General features: G+C 43.4%; 1 protein-coding gene across 1 annotated transcript; it reads left to right on the top strand.

Moving 5' to 3' along the window:
• Positions 1–142: 142 nt before the first annotated feature.
• On the top strand, positions 143–17828 carry LOC306783359 (electrogenic aspartate/glutamate antiporter SLC25A12, mitochondrial-like). Its single transcript, XM_079276966.1, has 18 exons — positions 143–262; positions 715–768; positions 2194–2336; positions 3866–3981; positions 4735–4874; positions 6360–6506; positions 6888–7026; positions 8093–8186; positions 8904–8988; positions 10231–10312; positions 11480–11638; positions 12598–12650; positions 12872–12952; positions 14825–14965; positions 16340–16478; positions 16763–16921; positions 17066–17156; positions 17238–17828. Exons 1-18 carry the CDS (start codon positions 251–253, stop codon positions 17443–17445), a joined length of 2043 nt encoding a protein of 680 aa, XP_079133092.1. The 5' UTR covers positions 143–250; the 3' UTR covers positions 17446–17828.
• The last annotated feature ends 64 nt before the right edge of the window (positions 17829–17892 follow it).

Here is a 17892-nt window from a genome sequence, read left to right on the forward strand (position 1 = left end):
GGCACAATGAACCGTGTCCTCGTGTGACCCGAGCAGACCGGAAATACTGTAACGCACGTCTCCTGACCAGCCTGTCTCTCTGTCCCGAGCCTGTCTCTCGGCATCTCCGGCACCGCCCTGCACTCAGAAGAGGACAACACTTGGCTAAATATATATTTGGTGTCTCAGACCTCGGCTGGTCCTGTCATGCCCGCTGCATCCTCCTGCCCGGCGCCTGCGCTAGTACACTGCAGCTGACGTCACACCCAGCATGGCGGTCAAGGTGACTACGTCAATATTTCTTATCAGATATTCATTTTAAAGGCAGAGAAACCGACCGTCGGATACAGAGGACAGCATGTCTGTGCGGACGCGTGGGGTTTAAAGCTATATTCTCAAATGCAGCGGACTCCCCCGCGCTTGTATTTCTGCAGCTTTACATGGGTGCATCTCTGCCGGCCTGCAGAGACAGCTGTTGTTTATTTCCTCTGTTGCATTTGTATATGAGAGAGATTTTGCCTTCAGGAGGTTTTATTTACGGTGCTTTTCGTATGCATGGTGGTGTAGTTGTTTTTTTGCATAAATCTATGATCGATTGCTAAGAAAATCAAAGCTAAACAGTGACAGCATGTCGACTAACAGACTGAACACTTGCATAGTATCATTAATTGTAGCCACCATTGTGATAATCTGACTGAATTTCCTTTATTACAAATCCAAATTTGTGTGTTGTAGGTACAAGCAACAAAAAGAGCCGAGCCACATGGCTTGAAGACTATATTTTTGAAGGTAAGAGTGTTTCTCACCCAAAACATTTCGAGCTTTAACCAACATGGCAACAACACAAACAGAAGCTGTGTGTCACAAGTGCACTAACACGTTGTAGTGTTTGAGTAGTGTCTGTGTGGTGTCCATCAGGATAAACAGTTCAGTAAAGGTCACACAAATGCTCAGACTAATTTTGGATCTGCTTCAACGGAGAATCTCCCCCCTTGCTTTTTTCTTCGTGTGTTTTCTGATCTTCAGCATGTCGTTGTGTTTCTCATCCCACGCTTTCTGCTCCCCTGCAAAGAAACAAGTCCCTGCCATTAGTGTGTCGGCTTGTTTACCCTAAAAAGTCTTGTTTGGAGTGTTAAGTTGTTCTTTAAAGTAGGGACTCTGTTTGAGGTACAAGTTGCCTTATGATCCTCGTGACTCCCCAATAAGAGGGCTGCTTAATTTCTAATGCATATTCAGGTGGAAGAGTTAATTGCTGGAAGCTTATTGCCTGTATAATTTGATTAAGAACTACTCGAGGCCTACTGTGAGGGTAAATGGATACACAATCATGTGATGGAGTAATGTGGCAATAAATTGCTTGGAATTAATATTTTCACTTAATTTAACAGAGTGCATTGAATTGTAGCCCTGAAAACCCTTGACGTGAAGGTCTCCTCCCACACTCTTTCTCTGTTTACCTCATGCTCCCTCTATCTGAGCTTGGCTCAGACCCATGAGCGTGGCCTTTCTGTTGCCAGTTCATGTGGCACTTCTGTTTCCAGAGCTATCTCTGTTCCAACTTGAAACCCAACCCATGCTCCATAAATGACCTTTCGTCTTAAAGCACGAATGAGGTCTCATGCTCTCTGTGCTGGCCGTGCATGTTGTTGCTTCACTCAAGTGCAACAGAGTCGCAACACTGCGCTTGCAAGGCGATCGTTATCGATTCAGTTATTGTCACCACACGTGTTTTCATTTCATCAGTTCGAATTTGGTTTTGGGCATTATGACGATTACATACGGTTCCCCGATCACCCAATCATGTCATATATTATAAGACAGTGTACGGCACAACTTGCACTATCTATATTTTATGTTATGTTGTGTCAATCATTTGAAAGAGACGCATGCTTTTCAGTGCATTTTTCATGATGAGATGAGGTAGAGCATTGTGTAAATTTGAAATACTGTGTAGCGGCACTAAACTGAGACCCATATGTGGTCTAAAAAACTGTACACAAACACCTTATTGTCACAAAGAAAAGAGAAACCGATCGAGAGACCTGCAGTAAAAACAGACTCGTTGATTTATCACATATCGGATGTTTTTTCTCGCTCTCAGGGCTCCACATCATTTTCTTTCGATGCACACTATGGAAATTCGACCCTATGTATTTCCAATCTCATCCCACATACGAGACATCCACGTTGTTTACAGCTCTGTCTCGTCTGCAGTATGCCAGCGTGGTGGAGGATGGAGAGCATTACATGACCCCAGGGGACTTTGTGCAGAGTTACCTGGGTCTACATGCACAGCCTCAGCATAATCCCAAAACTGTGGAGCTGATAGCTGGAGTGGCTGACACTACTAAAGATGGGTGAGTGCCTCCAGAGATGTAAGGAACGTTGCTGTGGAAGTCCTTTGTTGACGCAGACATATGTTCATACATTATGCATGAATTTCCTCAACACATGTTTTGTAGACCTTGTTTTGTATTTCCAGGGTGCAGGTTTCCTCACACTTAAATTCCCAGTGTCAGCTGTAATAAATAGTTTTGGTCAAAAGTAGCCTCTTGGTATTCCTTTGTACAGTGACTGCGTCATAATTATTTGAATCCCCTTTGGTAAACAACATGATTTTTCCATTATATCTTGACATTTCTCCATCAGTCGCAACGGTTTTGCCGTTGGAGGCAGCCACTGCTACCGAAATGTGTATAAAAGTAAATGTCATGGTTTGTTGTCCTGAGAGCAGTTGCTCAAGGGAGCATTTGCAGATGACATGCTGTCAGCACATAACTACTGTACATGAATGGGCATTATATCACAAGACCAAAGCACAGCAGTGCAGTTTTAGCTGTCATGTGAGGATTATGTTGTGTTTAATGTATTTACATTATGCCATTATAGGTTCTGTTGATTCCTGAACTAGTGTAACAAATTACTGTACAAGTATTGCACCAATAAACTGGTGTATTGGTCGAAACCTTATTTGCCACCCTTGACTTCCATCCATTTAGAACCAGATACATTTAGCTTTTATGGGTATATTGTCATGTATTTCTGTTTCACCAGGCTCTTTAGACTCAACAAACCACCTGGATTTCACATGATCAAGCAGCAATTCACCTTTAAGGCCATTTTGACATCAGTTTTCTTCCCAGTGCCCCGTCTGCTGCACCAACATGTGCCAAAGAGACTGTAAATGATTTACCGTAACTCAATGTTTACAGAGTAAACAAGTATCTTTATCAGTCAGTTTTACACCTGCAGCTGATCGATTTAAAATACAGCGATAAGATAAGCAAAAATTGTATCTGAAGTCCCTGATTCCAGCTGAACGTGTATTCACTTCTAATTAGAGTGCAGATAGAACTCCACTTTGTCTCATGAACAGCTGAAAAATATAAAAAGAAGATCCAGATGTTCAAATTCTTATTTCCTTTCTGAGCACATTAAGGACTTCTGATCCATCTTGCCTTAAAAGTTAAAGATTAAGTTTTCATTGTAGTTTATTGTTAATAATCGTACTCGTAGTTTAGAATGAATGCTGAAGCTCAACATGGACAGGAAAGTCCTCTGAATAAAAATCTACAACTTCCTTGACAACTAGGCAAACTCCTTTTGCTGATTAAGATCTTGTGATATGATTGATAGCTTCAGAACAGCTGATGAATGTACTTTGTTGATGATGAAATTGTTTTCTCAAATGCTATTTCCAAGGTCAAGAATCAACTCTAAAGCTTCGCTGAAAAATCACATGACTGCTTTTGCTTTCTGTCCTTTTGTCAGGCTGTTATTTTTATCTGTGTAAATGTCATTTTTTTCCCAGTCTTTTTTTTGGGGGGGGGTAATTCTGTCAAAGATACTGTGTTCAGATAGCACTCTGTCTTTCTTATCCAAACAGACTGATCTCTTTCCAGGAGTTTCAGGCCTTTGAATCAGTTCTATGCGCCCCAGATGCCCTGTTCATAGTTGCCTTTCAGTTGTTTGACAAGACTGGCACAGGAAACATCTCATTTGGTATGTACACAGCGGTACACACTGGTGTGGGGGTGTCATGCTTAACTACAGGGGACTAAGCATCTTGTGGGTAGTTTAAACTCCATAACATTAGCATGATTTGACTTAAGATATTATCAGGTAATGAAAAATATTGAAGGTGTTTTTTGTTGTTGTTTAAATTAATAAGTAATAGTCAACAATGATGATGGAAAAGTCCTGAAATGTAGTCCTGAAATGTACTGCCAGAGGAGGGTTCAAGGCACGTGTGCCTTTGAATGTTCTGCGTTGCAAGTGCTATCCTTACTAAAGCATGTGTTGACAATGTCTTTTTTTATTTATTCCATATGCTAGCAGCAAGTCTCATCTCAGTGCACAATAGCATGCAAGCTTTGTGAACATCACATTATAACCAGCTCCATCTGACAAGCAGAGAAATGAATCCAGTATGTCATAAACCAAGAGGTACAGAGTCTTACAAAGAAGCTGCCGCTATACTCTGTCTGTGCAATGGGCCTCCATAAAGGCGACTGAAATTGAGGGCAGTGCTTATACAGACAATTTCCTGGATGGACTCAAAACCCTCAAAATGTAAAAGGAGTGAGACTGTCAAGCAGCCTATTCAGCTTTGCAGTCCAAATGGACTCTTTCCTCTCTACTTTAACGAGGTTCTCTGCAAATGGAATGAGGACGTGAGATGGATGTTACAATTGCAGCGTGCATGTTTTTCCCCTCTGTCTCTTCTTATTGCTCACTCATGTCTCACTCTTGCAGAGAACGTACGTGACATCTTCAGCCAGACCACAGTGCATCACCACATTCCCTTCAACTGGGACTGTGAGTTCATCAGGCTACACTTCGGCCATGAAAGAACCAAGAATCTCAGTTACACAGAGTTCACCCAGTTTCTCCAGGTATGTGTTTGATTTTGGATGCATCCGACCAAGTGAGATAAAGTAGAATTTAGTGGCTTAACCACTTACTGGATGAAAGTGAGGATAGGGACATTTTATTTGTTTTCATTGCTTACAAGTACGTTGTGAATTCATTGACCTCAGCAGCTCATAAAAGGAGCTAAAGATAAGAAGTGTTGTATGTAAATGCTACATGACAAAACACATCGACCGCACACTGAATGTATTTTTATGTTATTTTTCCAACATCTTTGAAAGCGCGCGTCAATAAATGTGAAACCGCTCATAATGACCACCTTCATCCCTTGGTGAGGCATTTTTATCCTGCCGCGGTACAAATGGAAACAACGTCATGTAAACGACATGCCATATAGGATATCTCAAGATAATGGGGTTTGTGGTGTGAAGTTGCATCTTGAGTGTTTCATCTCTTGAGCTGCTTTGGTGTTTTGCGGTAGCCCAGCTTGCCATTAAGACACTTAACGTTGTTGTTTTGCGTTATTGTCCGTTGCCTGTATCTCCCTGAGATCCCTGTGCCGTTAAACCAGCAGCAGCATCGGTACGGTCAGGGAGGAACCTGATTTGGAGTTGAGGGCTGTGGTCTCAGGCAGAAGCTGGGTGGTCCGAGAGTTAGACAGGCTGCCCTGCAGTGTGGGATCCCTCAGAGCACTTTGTGGTTTATCAAACTTGACTAGGGCTTCCCTCCGCTACACCAAAGACTCTTGTGTGCGCAGGATTTAAATTACATCAGTAATTATTATTGTCTTGTTTTTCATGTCTAAGCACATTTCATTTCTTGTAACTGGGCATCACTGAAAATACAAAACAGTACAGATCTATGTGTAGATTTGATTGTTTTTCAAACAGTCTTGGCTTCCACCTTGTGGTTGTTGCAGACTTTGGCAGACAAGGTAGAGCGTTTGTAGGCTTGAATAGTATAGTGTTTGTGAGGCGACAAAGTTTTCAACAATATAATCAGCAAACATTGTGAGAAATAATCTTCAGCAACAATCCATGGATGAAGTTATCAGAGCCAGAGTGTAAAGATGAAGTAACAGCTGAATATGGCAGTGACGTTGCTCTGTGATCCTCTGGTTGTATGCGATGAGCTCTGACGCTGACTCGGGATCGGCCTCCCCCTGCATCCCCATCTGATTGCATGGTTGTCATATTGAATCATCTTCCTGCGGACACACCTGCCGGCCGCCTCACCAACCGCAAGGCTCGACTCCGGCATCAGACTTCTCGGGACATGGTTTCCATTAGTCTCCAGAGAGACGCTGGTGATTACCAAAGCCAATGTCTGACAATGTCACATCTGATAACTTTCACATCTGTCCGACACTGACATTATTACACTTCCATCCTCGAAAGGTTTATTTCTCTGTTACCTTCTAATGTGATGCTCCTCATCACAGGAACACATTATTCGCCTCTTTTGTCAGCTAACAGCTTGACCTCCTCTCTGTGTGTGTGTTGCTGCAGGAGCTGCAGTTGGAGCATGCCCGCCAGGCGTTTGCACAAAAAGACATGAACAAAAGTGGCACCATCACCGCCTTGGACTTCAGCGACATCATGGCCACCATCAGACACCACATGCTGACTCCATTTGTAGAGGAGAACCTAGTTTCCGTAAGTTTAAGACCAGTTGGTAAACATTTAAAGCGGCTGTAATCTATATGTTTATAGCACAGAACTTTATAGCACGATTCAGCCCATTGTTTAGCTGTCTTGTGCACAACTTTACTGTTAAAAGGCTAAAACCACTGTGCAGTATCTGCTCAGCAGCAGACAGACACAGGTAGCGACTGGCTGAAGAACATAGTGGAGAATTTAACAGCTAAAGAGACTCTGAGGAGTTGGTGGAGACCAAAAACAGCTAAAAGGAGGCTCAATATTAGGCTTTCATTCAGAAACAAATTCAAATGAATGAAATATAATGCTGCTCTGTAACTGCTGGATGTGTAAATAAATAACTGCTGAAGCAATGGCAAACTCTGTATCTTCCTCCAGGCTGCAGGAGGCAGCACCTGCCACATGGTGAGCTTCTCCTACTTCAATGCCTTCAACGCCCTCCTTAACGACATGGAGCTGATCCGCAAGATTTACAGGACCCTCGCCGGCACTCACAAAGACACACTAGTTACCAAAGGTACAGCTGAGACACTTCCTACATCACTGAAATGAGTCATGTGCCATTTGTGATATGAAATGTCGCTGTGCGATGATGTCTTAACTTTCTTGACAGAGTGGTGTGAGAGAACACACAGGGAACATTTACTGTAGCACTAAATTACGAAGGTAAATCAACATTTTTAACCTGGTAATCAGATCACCTCCTACATGTAGACCTGTGCAACTTATAGCGTTACTGTCAGTGACATCTACTCCTAATTCTGTTTCCCATTGAGATGCAAACTGTAGACTGGTGTTCCTCTACCTTCTCCCCATGGTTTTCATCTTCATGAAACGATTTTGGGCAAATAGTATTTGCAAATAATTCTTATTTGTAGAACCAAACACATCAGATTGAGTACAAAGCCAAATTCACATGTCATCTGTCAGTCACAGAAAAGTATATCATTGCAGTACTTGACATCAGAGGAGCAGGCTTGTAACCAAAGGTTGTAATCCTTGGACCTGACAGGAAGGTCTTTGTGGGGGAAGTGAATAACTAACTCGTTTCCCTCCTTTAACAGCTACCATTAGAAAGACCACCTGATGGTAATGGAGCTTCTCAGCAGGCAACGGTAAAGAACTGAATACAAAGCACATATAAAAGAGTGACGCAAGGTGCTGCTGAGAGAATGCATGCTCAGTTAGTGTGCTCCAGACACAGAGCTAAGATAATGGTTTTAAATATGTCTCGGTAATGTCCTTAATTATCCTGTTTAGCAGCAAGCATCTACAATAACCAGAGCGTCCTCACCCCAAAAAACGTACGTACAGGTTGTCTGACTGTGTCACGCAACGTGCGCCTGTTGCTGGTACTCTCCGGCAGTCTTTTTGGACTCCCATAATGGCATATGACTGCAAATAACATATTCTGCCGTGTAGATATGAGGACGTGTTGACAGTACCACTAAAACAAGGAACAGTATTTGCAAATACTATTTGATACTAGCCTGCTGTAGAAAATACCCGACGTGGCTAACCCCCTATCTTTCTAAAGTCCTGTTTGCATCCATTAATTTCTTCTTCTCTTTATTGCGTTGTAGAGGAGTTTGTTCATTCTGCAAATAAGTTTGGTCAAATCACTCCAATGGAGATTGACATCCTGTACCAGCTTGTTGGGCTCCACTCTCACTCTGGGTAAGGGTGCAATATTTTCAACAACTAGAACTGTTGTGTTGAAGTGATTGTGACTAAAGATTTGTAAATGTGTCATTTATTTTCATATATTTGTGGTTCCAGGTAGCTTAGTAAATGTGGGGTAAGGACAGTTTTAAAGTCTTTAATTAAACAAAGACAAAAATGTATGCATTGAAAGTTGAAGCAAAATTGAAGCAAAATCAACACAGAAATTTAAGTTATCATATCTCTTCCACCTTTGTCCATGAAATCACCCTGATAGGTACTGCTCTTCCTCATATTCAAAACATTTATACAAAACCTTGTTTTTTAGTTTTTTATACCGCCACCATTAATGGATTAAATATGTTGCAGGTCTGTTTATTGGCTGTAAAGATAAAGTTATTGCTCAATCAGTTCAACAACAGTGTCTCCAGTGGCTGATTTACAAGACAAACATAAAACCTGGATACAGACTTTATGACGCGTCGGGCCAGTGGGGAATGTTTGCCTCTCGCACATTTAGTTACACCTTCGTTTACTTGCTGGGCCACGGGCACTCTTCCAGCTTTGTTTGTCTTTTTGTTTAAATTAGCTTGAATTAAAGTTGCAGTAACTTCAAGTTATATGCCAGTAAAATGTCTGTGGAAAATCTTACATCACTGACTGCTCCCATGAGATGCAGGGCTCTCTGCTTTTTCCCGGCCCAACGCCATCTCTCCCCTGCTATGTGTTAAGGCGGCTGAACCATGCAGACATTGAGAGGATAGCCCCGTTGGAGGAAGGAGCCATGCCATACCACCTAACAGAAACCCAGAGACAGGTAGCCTGATTGACTCCTCTAATACCCCTCACATCCTGCCTTTTATCAAAGCCTTTTCCCTTTCTCACTCGGCTTCCTTCTCAGACAGGAGCTAAAAAGGGAGAATGTTCTCTCGCTGAATTAGCAGAGTGCCCATGTTTTTCTTCCCTTGTGAAGTGCATTACTTTAACTCCTAGATAAAAGTACACCAATTATAGTTGTAGAAGAGGAATGGATTGTTGCGCTGCACCTCTCCATGAAAGGCTCTTCCCACCTTTTATTCAGTATAGCTGCACATGAACATGCGCTGCAATCACACATCTGAGAAGCTAATAAGAGGCTTTTATCAGTGTGGGGCTTGAGGAGTTTTCGGAGCCTTTAGAAAAGTCTGCTAATGGCAGGAGGGGAGTGGGAGTCAAGGTGGATTTGGGGGGGAGAAAATAGTTCCTGCCTACGCCGGATAACACGGCTCTATATCAGGCTGTGGTCAGAGCTTTCAGGCCACTCATGCTCCTGGGACTCACACTCAGAGGTCTGGAATTTGATTCCTTTGGGGGGGATGCAGCACTTCTCAGGCCTGCCCTTTAGTGGAAGTAGGCTAATTGTTTAAACCCTTTGATCAAGACCTCCATCTTGTTAGCATGCAACCCTTGGTGGAAGCATCTGGGAAGAGGAAAAGCCTGATCTGCTCTACTCCCTTCACATCTGGTCTGGGAAAAGTTACTCACCGCCTCAACCTGCGGTGCTGCGCACACACATACTTTAACAGAGTCTCACTCAAACCGTGTAATATTCATGTAGATTCTTATCTGTACATGGAAAAGGCTTGTGGGGCTAATCTGTTCCCCTGCACAACAAAGAAAACAAAGGGGCTCCACTTCCAGCATCAAACACCAATCCAGAGATCAAGTGGATAAGAGAGAAATTATACTTGGTTGTAAAAATAAAAGAAAGACCTTTAGCGTTCAGCCTCCCACATGTACCATGTGTGGAAACTTAGCTTGAGGTTCAAACAGTCGTTTACTGTATCAGAGCTGGTCAGTCTGTGTCATTTAATACTGGCTGATGATGAATTCGACATTATATGACATGTCCGCATTCCATCGCCTTCCTCCGTTGTTGAGTACTCCACAGCAATCTTTTTCCACAATGTATCTGGTTCGCTGTAGTTTACTAGCCAGCCGATTCATGGTCTGTGTTCTGATCCCCCACTTGTCTTTCTCCAGATTCATTTGACCACTGGTGTCTTTTTCTCCCATACAGCACACTCACGAAACGTCTCGGCCCGCCTGGCTCCAGGTTGCAGAGTCAGCCTACAGGTTTGCTCTGGGCTCAATCGCTGGAGGTGAGTGACATGTCTGCGGCGGAGCACCCGGCCCGCCCGAGGGGTAACCTTAGCCGGCCAGACTGGCGCGCCGAGGCCCCGGGCCGGCCATTGTGCTGCATGGGAGAGGTTGTGATGTGAGGCTCCGGCATTGTGCTGCCGTGCCTCCAGTGGCTCCAGGCTGTCGTTGGAGTCGGAGCTTTGGAATGACACAAATCTTCCGTAACTGCACTCTCTGGAATTCTCCATCTAATTACAGTGGAAGGAACTGATACAAGGAAGTCTGACATAACTGCACCTCAGATAGGAACACACTCTGATCCTGTGTGTGTGTGTGTGTGTGTGTGTGTGTGTGTGTGTGTGTGTGTGTGTACTGTCCCCAAACACGCACTTCTCATTCACCAGTGGTCAATTCTGGCAGGGTCAAAAAGAGATATATATCATAAGGCTCATGGGGAAGCTGTCGTTAATGAGCTGTTTCTCACGATGCCTCTGTGCTGACCGAGCTGTTTGCATGTTTGAGAGAAGAGTCATTACAGCAGCCTTTGATGTCGGACAAGACAAGGCAAGTAAAGCTGAGAGCAGGAGTTTAGTGCAGCTTGCTGCCACCCCAAACAGTTTTCCCAGTTACCAGACTTCCTACTCTGAGCTTTATAACAGTTTGTTTATAGTTTACACACAAACACACTTCTGTTTATTTCTCAGTGACCATTAAACGTCCCCTTTCCAAACATATCTGAAGAATTATTGTTGTACAACCCTATTGTGTAAAGATATAACAAATGAATTTGGGTGACAGGATGCTTACATGCAACAAGGTCCAGGAGCTGAACAGATAATCAAATCTATTAATCGATCAACAGAAAATGTGTTTATTTATGAATGATATATGAAGTAAATTGTTCATCTTTGGGCATTGTACTGTCGGTCGGACAAAGCAAGGAATTTAAAGAAGCCACCTTGGACTCTGTGAAAATATAATGAGCATTTTAAACTCTTTTCTGACATTTAATCAATTAGGAAAATAATGATTAGTTGTAGCTCTAATCTGTACAGTTATAGCTAGAGCTGTTTGTATTAACATTGTTTGTGACATGTTTTTGAGATACTCACAAATTCTGCCGAAACTGTCTTTCTTGAAAAACAGAACAATGATTTCAACCAGTGCCAAATGTGTGTGTTTCACAGCGACCGGTGCCACGGCTGTGTACCCCATCGACCTGGTGAAGACGCGCATGCAGAACCAACGCTCCACAGGCTCCTTTGTAGGGGAACTGATGTACAAGAACAGCTTCGACTGTGCAAAGAAAGTGTTCCGTTACGAGGGCTTCTTCGGATTTTACAGAGGTAATCCTTTACAGATTTTACCGTGCGTAAAAAGAAAATCTGTGTGCAGGCCAACACATGGCTCTCGTGCAAAACAAACCATCTGATGGGAAAGCATTGGGGTTTGTCAGTGTGCTAATATCAGCAGCATGCTTTGCTAATTGATACCAGAAACCTTTGCCCTCCCTGTTCAGCAGTGAATGAAGCAACACCCAGGGGTCGCGTTTTCATTATCTCAATACCTGGGAGAGCTCCCCGAGGAAAGTGACCAGCAGAATTCATGTAGTAGCAGTGTCTGATCTGCCCCTGCCCGGGTGTGTGATAATGGTGCTGATGGCATGTGATATACAACACTTCTACCCTCGGGCTGCTCATATGAAGGAAGTCAAGACTGCCATCTACTGCTACCTCCACCACTGCAGCTCTTTGTTGCTCTGATCCGCTTCCCTCTGCCTTCCTTCCTCCTCTCTTTGCACATGATAAGAGGGTGATTGAGTCGGAGACAGACACGCTCGGCTGTTTTCTGGCTGCATACCAGCAGCAGTCACTCAGCAGCTCCTTCAGAAGTTTATCTGGCTTGATGAAGGACAGACGGTGAAACAGTACGGCGGTTATCGCCACCGTAGCACCCAGCCTCCCCCCCCCCCCTGATCTTGTCCGTGACCACACAGCTCTCTCTGTTCCCCACCAACAGTGGGATCAGGCCTCAACAATGCTGATCCCATGCGCACCAGCAGTGTCATATTTTTGCACTTTTGTTCACTTTCAATGGGACCTTTGTGTTGTAGCGCATCAGATGTATCAGCCACATCTGTAAATATTTATGGGTTTGTTTTACGCACAAGAGAACCCTGCAGCTTACATTGTTCTAGCTGTCAGTAGACGTATCCATTTGACAAAGAAAAAAGACCAAAGATTTGGAGCCAGGCTTTGTCTGTCTCTCAGGTATTCTAATGGTATCTATGAATAATATTTTGCAGGTCTGCTCCCGCAGCTCATCGGCGTTGCCCCGGAGAAAGCTATCAAACTCACGGCAAGTCATTCCCCCGCGTAGCTCAGAGTGTTCAAAAAGTTGCTTCAAATGACTCGCTGAGAATGAAAAACATGCATAGAGTGCAGAAGAAGCGCACTCGTCGCAATCAAGATGTGACTGCAACCACAAGTTAACATTAATGCCCTGCTATCAAGATTGGGATTGTGTTTCATCTGCCTTTTTTGTTCTTGATGTCTTCTTCTCTCTGTTTTTTTTCCCAGATGAATGATTTTATCAGGGACAAGTTCACCAGCAAAGATAATACCATCGCTCTGCCTGCAGAGATTCTCGCTGGAGGATGTGTAAGCATTACTTTAGTGATCTTTTTTTAAAAGTCAGTCTGTAGATCAACTCAAAAACAAGTAAAGGAACACCTAAAATACATTAAAAATATACATGATTTTAAGTAATTAATGTGCGTAAATATTGGAAATGTAATCTGTCTGATGTTGTTTGATTTAAATGCTACTAATGTAACTCCTACATTTTTGATAGTGTATATCTAACTTGCCTGTTCCGTTATAAGATGGATAAATAGTGTAGTTAATCAGTAAGTACAGGAGCAATCAAACTACATGGATGCACTTTAGATTCTGCATATTGGATGTTTAGCATTATAACATGTTGAAGGACCTTCGGGGCTACATAGCTCTTTGTTATCAGGCGAAATCGAATGACTATATACAGTACAGTGTTGAAGTGTTTAGGTTTCCACTCCACCACTGACTACATACACAAAAGGTCTGTGTTCATGTTGATGATGGACCTTCAAAAAGTTTTCACCATAAAATCCTACCAGTCAGGTGAACAGATTTTTGTTTTGTGTTTTAGCCAAGGACAGATTTTACTCGATTAGTTTGGGGAATTTATTAAAAAATGTTGTATTTTGAGTTCATGATTATTCAGCTTCATATGTCAGATAATCTGTTTGGCATCATACATGAATGCAGAAGTTAACCTTCGTCCCTGAATTCTCTGAATTGGGCCTTTTTTTTTTTTTAACATCTTGGCCATATTGCAATGTAATAGCATCTTAAATAGATTACTCGATTAAAGATGTAATTCCTCCACTGAGTGAAACAGGCCGGCCTTGCAGCAGAGGCCGCAGGTTGCTCACAGAAGAGCGGGGGTCTGCGGGGTCGTGACCCCTGTCAGGGTGTAATTGTAGGAAGAGGCCCTGGAGGTTCCTGGATGAAGCTGGGTTTAGCTCAGTGTGATTGAGTTTGACAACGCAGTACATACCTGAGGTATGGTCACAGTGCAGGTCCCCTCACAGGACAACGAGAATACACAATGTTCGTTACATCCCATCCATGGACAGCATGCCCATTATATTTATATTTACATTTGTTTTTATATGAATTGGACGACACCCCCATGTTATTTTATAAAAGTTAAAAGTCGAGTTACTCTGACTGCTTGTTAGATTATCGCTTCCAGCAGAGAAGAGTACTGGAGAAGATAAAGGAGATGGGACGAATGCATCAATCTTCAGAGCAGCGGATATTCCCCCTCCTCTTTGAAAATGACTAAATGTGCCCGAGCTTTTTTTAGACCTTAGCTCGGATGTTTACAGATAAGACCCCTGCCCTGAATGTCACCAGCAGCCATCCTGGGGCCTGATTAGATTTGGGGAGTGTGATAAATGTGGCCGAGTCAGAGGGTGTCGTGCCTTTAGGGCATTGCTTGCCCGGACCCCGAGCCGTCCGGGTGATTCAGCGCTCTCTCCCCTGGGAATGGGGCTGAATTGGGGAAGTGTGCGGGGCGAGGCCAGGCTGGGCCGCTCACCCTGCCACAGGAGGTGCCTCAGGGGAGGCGAGGGGGCAGAGGGCTGGTGCCAGGGTCAGAGCTTCCCAACCATGAGCCGGGGCTTCTCCTCACCCTATGCCTGCTCTCCTCTGACCCCAGTTGTTCCTCTATCAATGCCTGCTTTTTTCCTCCTCCTGTCAAGGCCACTCTCTTACGATATGAAATCAGATCAGGGGAAAAAGTGCCTTTTGTGCTGAAGTTTACTGAGATAATTAGAAAACTCCTACGAGGGAGAAGTGCTTACGCAGCATTACATTTTCACCCAAAGTTCACCCCTCGGATGTGTAAGCTCAGTCAATCTTAGAAACCTACATGTTTGCATACAAACCACTCATAGTGTTTCTCTGTCCTGTTGCATCCTGCAGGCTGGAGCTTCCCAGGTGATTTTCACCAATCCTCTGGAGATAGTTAAGATCCGTCTGCAGGTGGCTGGAGAGATCACCACAGGCCCCAGGGTCAAAGCCCTGAGTGTTGTGAGAGAACTGGGCTTCTTTGGCCTCTACAAGGTAGGTCAGCACCTCTGCAGCACCGTGACGTCTGCAGCATCAACCTCTGTTAACTGTCGTACAAGGGCAACGAAAGGTCTTATGTTCCTGAGAGACAACACTGAAAACATGGGGAGTTTAGTTATTGTTCACTTCAGTGTATGTAGTAACAATGGAAGACATTTGGTAGACATTATTCTACCAATAATTAAAAGTAAAAATGCCCATCAAAGTTTCAGTTTAGCCAAAGTTGACATCTTCAGATGTTTTATTCTGTCCTCAATTAAAAGAAAGAGATTCAATTATCTTTCATATAAAAAAAACAAATAACAACAGCAAATCCTCACAATAAAGGTGGAATTGAGGCATTTTGTTTTTTGGGTGAAAAAATACATAAACAATTAATGGAATTAAAATAACTGCAGATTAACTTGATTGCGATGAACCAACTGAACATTTCAGCTCTACTTTTAAGTAATAGTTGCAATATTAAAATGTGACGGCACTTAGTCACAATTAAAAAAATGCTAAATACTACCTTAAACAAATACAGAAGTAGGATAATGTACGTAAGTATCACGAGTGAAAGTACTTATTGTTTGTGTAAGTGATATATATATATAATATTTCTTTGTTGGATTATTATAATGATGCTTTAACTTTTAAAAAGCTGTTTGAATATTTAATAGTAGGTTAAAGAGGAGTTACGTTTAGCTGTATTGTTGTATTGTTTACTTTCCACAATTGTGTATTAAGATAATGTTTGTTCCTGTAATGATAGACAATACTACTGCATTTGAACAAACATTTGTGTGTGTATACAGACATAATGGAGGTCAGGATCACACATTTGAAGATCAAACAGCCCTTTTGCTGACTGTTTGCAATTTTCTAAAACAGCGTTTGAACATGCAAACTGTGGCCAACAACCAACAGAAAATTAGTGAGGGATTATGCTTTGCTACTGCTGCTTTTCCAGACCCTTGTGGGTTTACTTGTCATGTGCTCATACTCCATACTTTAATCAGTAGCAGACAGTGTGTGGCTTGTTAAAAAAAAAAAAAAAGCTGACTTCCTTTTGGCAGAAGAACCTAGCACACTGGGTCCATGGCGAGGGTCTGTGTGTGTGTGTGTGTGTGTGTGTGTGTGTGTGTGTGTGTGTGTGTGTGTGTGTGTGTGTGTGTGTGTGATGGATCTCTCTCTGGAGGCCCTTTGCTGCAGCTCTGCCTGGGGGCTCTTTGGCTCCATCATCACACTAAAGCCCCCTGTAGGTTGAATAAGACGGCCCCTAGACCACTTAATCCCTAAGACAAACCTCCTCAACCACTGCCTCTGCCCATGACTGACTGTGATGTATATATATATATATATATATATTTATTTTTTTTCTGTTAGGGAGCCAAAGCATGCTTCCTGCGTGACATCCCCTTCTCCGCCATCTACTTTCCTGTTTATGCCCACACCAAGGCACAATTTGCAGACGAGGATGGAAGGCTGGGGGCATTACAGCTGCTCACTGCTGGAGCCATTGCAGGTAACAAACATCTGGAAAGCTCAGCGTCTGTGGATATCCAAGATTAATTCAGAGATGTGCCACATTTTCTGCTCCAAGAAATGCATTTTGGTTTCCTCCCAGCCGTTGAATCTCACAATGCCCTGGCTGCATATATACGGTGCTTATACATGCTTTTGTCATAACACACTATACAGTTCCCATTTCAAGCCCTGCATGATGCTGCAGCAGGGATGTCAGGATGTGACACCCATCTGTGCATAGTGAAAGCGCCTCATTATGTCTGTTGTGAAACCTCTCCCAAGGTGTGCCGGCGGCATCGCTGGTGACCCCTGCCGATGTCATCAAGACCAGGCTCCAGGTGGCGGCCCGAGCGGGCCAGACGTCATACAGCGGAGTCATCGACTGCTTCAGGAAGATCCTCCAGGAGGAAGGTTTCCAGGCATTTTGGAAGGGCACAGGAGGTAAATGCACACATACACACACACTCCTATAAGTGGCTCCATGACTTGGAAAATGAGGCTCGCTGTGGTGGCTGTAATTGTCTAGAAGGCACAGCAAGAATTGAAATCCCACATTGTGTAATTTTCAATTCTATCTTCCATTAGCTCGCGTCTTGAGATCCTCACCGCAGTTTGGCGTAACCCTGGTGACCTATGAACTGTTACAGAGATGGTTGTACTTGGACTTCGGAGGACAGTAAGTACTTTAACCCTGTTTGCATCAGTACATACCGTACGTCAGGAATTGCGTCTTAGGCTAACCCGACTCTCTCCTCAGTCGTCCTGCTGGCTCGGAGCCCACTCCCCAACCTACAATCAAGGACCTTCCCTCTGTGACTGCCGACCATGTGGGCGGCTACCATCTGGCTGCCGCAACCTTTGCTGGCGTGGAGAGAAAGTTTGGTCTGCACCTGCCCAAGTTCAAGCCTTCCGGAGAGGCGACAATCAAACCAGTGGAGTCCAAAACGGAGCCACAGGCGTCATAAAGCATCACTCATTGTGACTGCATGCTCCTCCGGTCATTACGTTTCCTCCAAAGTGGTTTTATTGAGACACGTTTAACTTAAATGAATTGGAGCAGTTGTCTTACTTTGAATGCTGCACGAGTCTGGCTTTGTTGCATTTTATTTGCATAGCTTGCACTTGTACACATTGTACTCCTCTACAGAGGGACATTATGGCATGACGAACGATTGTAACTGCATTTTCTGGTGTGCAATAGCTTTGGTGTGCACGTGTCAGTCAAACTTAAGAGACACAAGGATGTACAGATGTTTTCAAGTGTTTATTTTGAAATCATGACAAGAAACTCGCAACATAATTTAAATGTATTTATTGTATTTTATTGAAATAAATCAATCAAACTGTTTTTCTATTGTGTGAAAAGTACATTCTCAGTTTAGACACCAAGCTTTGAGATTCTTCAGCAAACA

Source organism: Melanostigma gelatinosum (genome assembly GCF_949748355.1).
Source record: "Melanostigma gelatinosum genome assembly, chromosome: 10".
Classification (NCBI taxonomy): Eukaryota; Metazoa; Chordata; class Actinopteri; order Perciformes; family Zoarcidae; genus Melanostigma; species Melanostigma gelatinosum.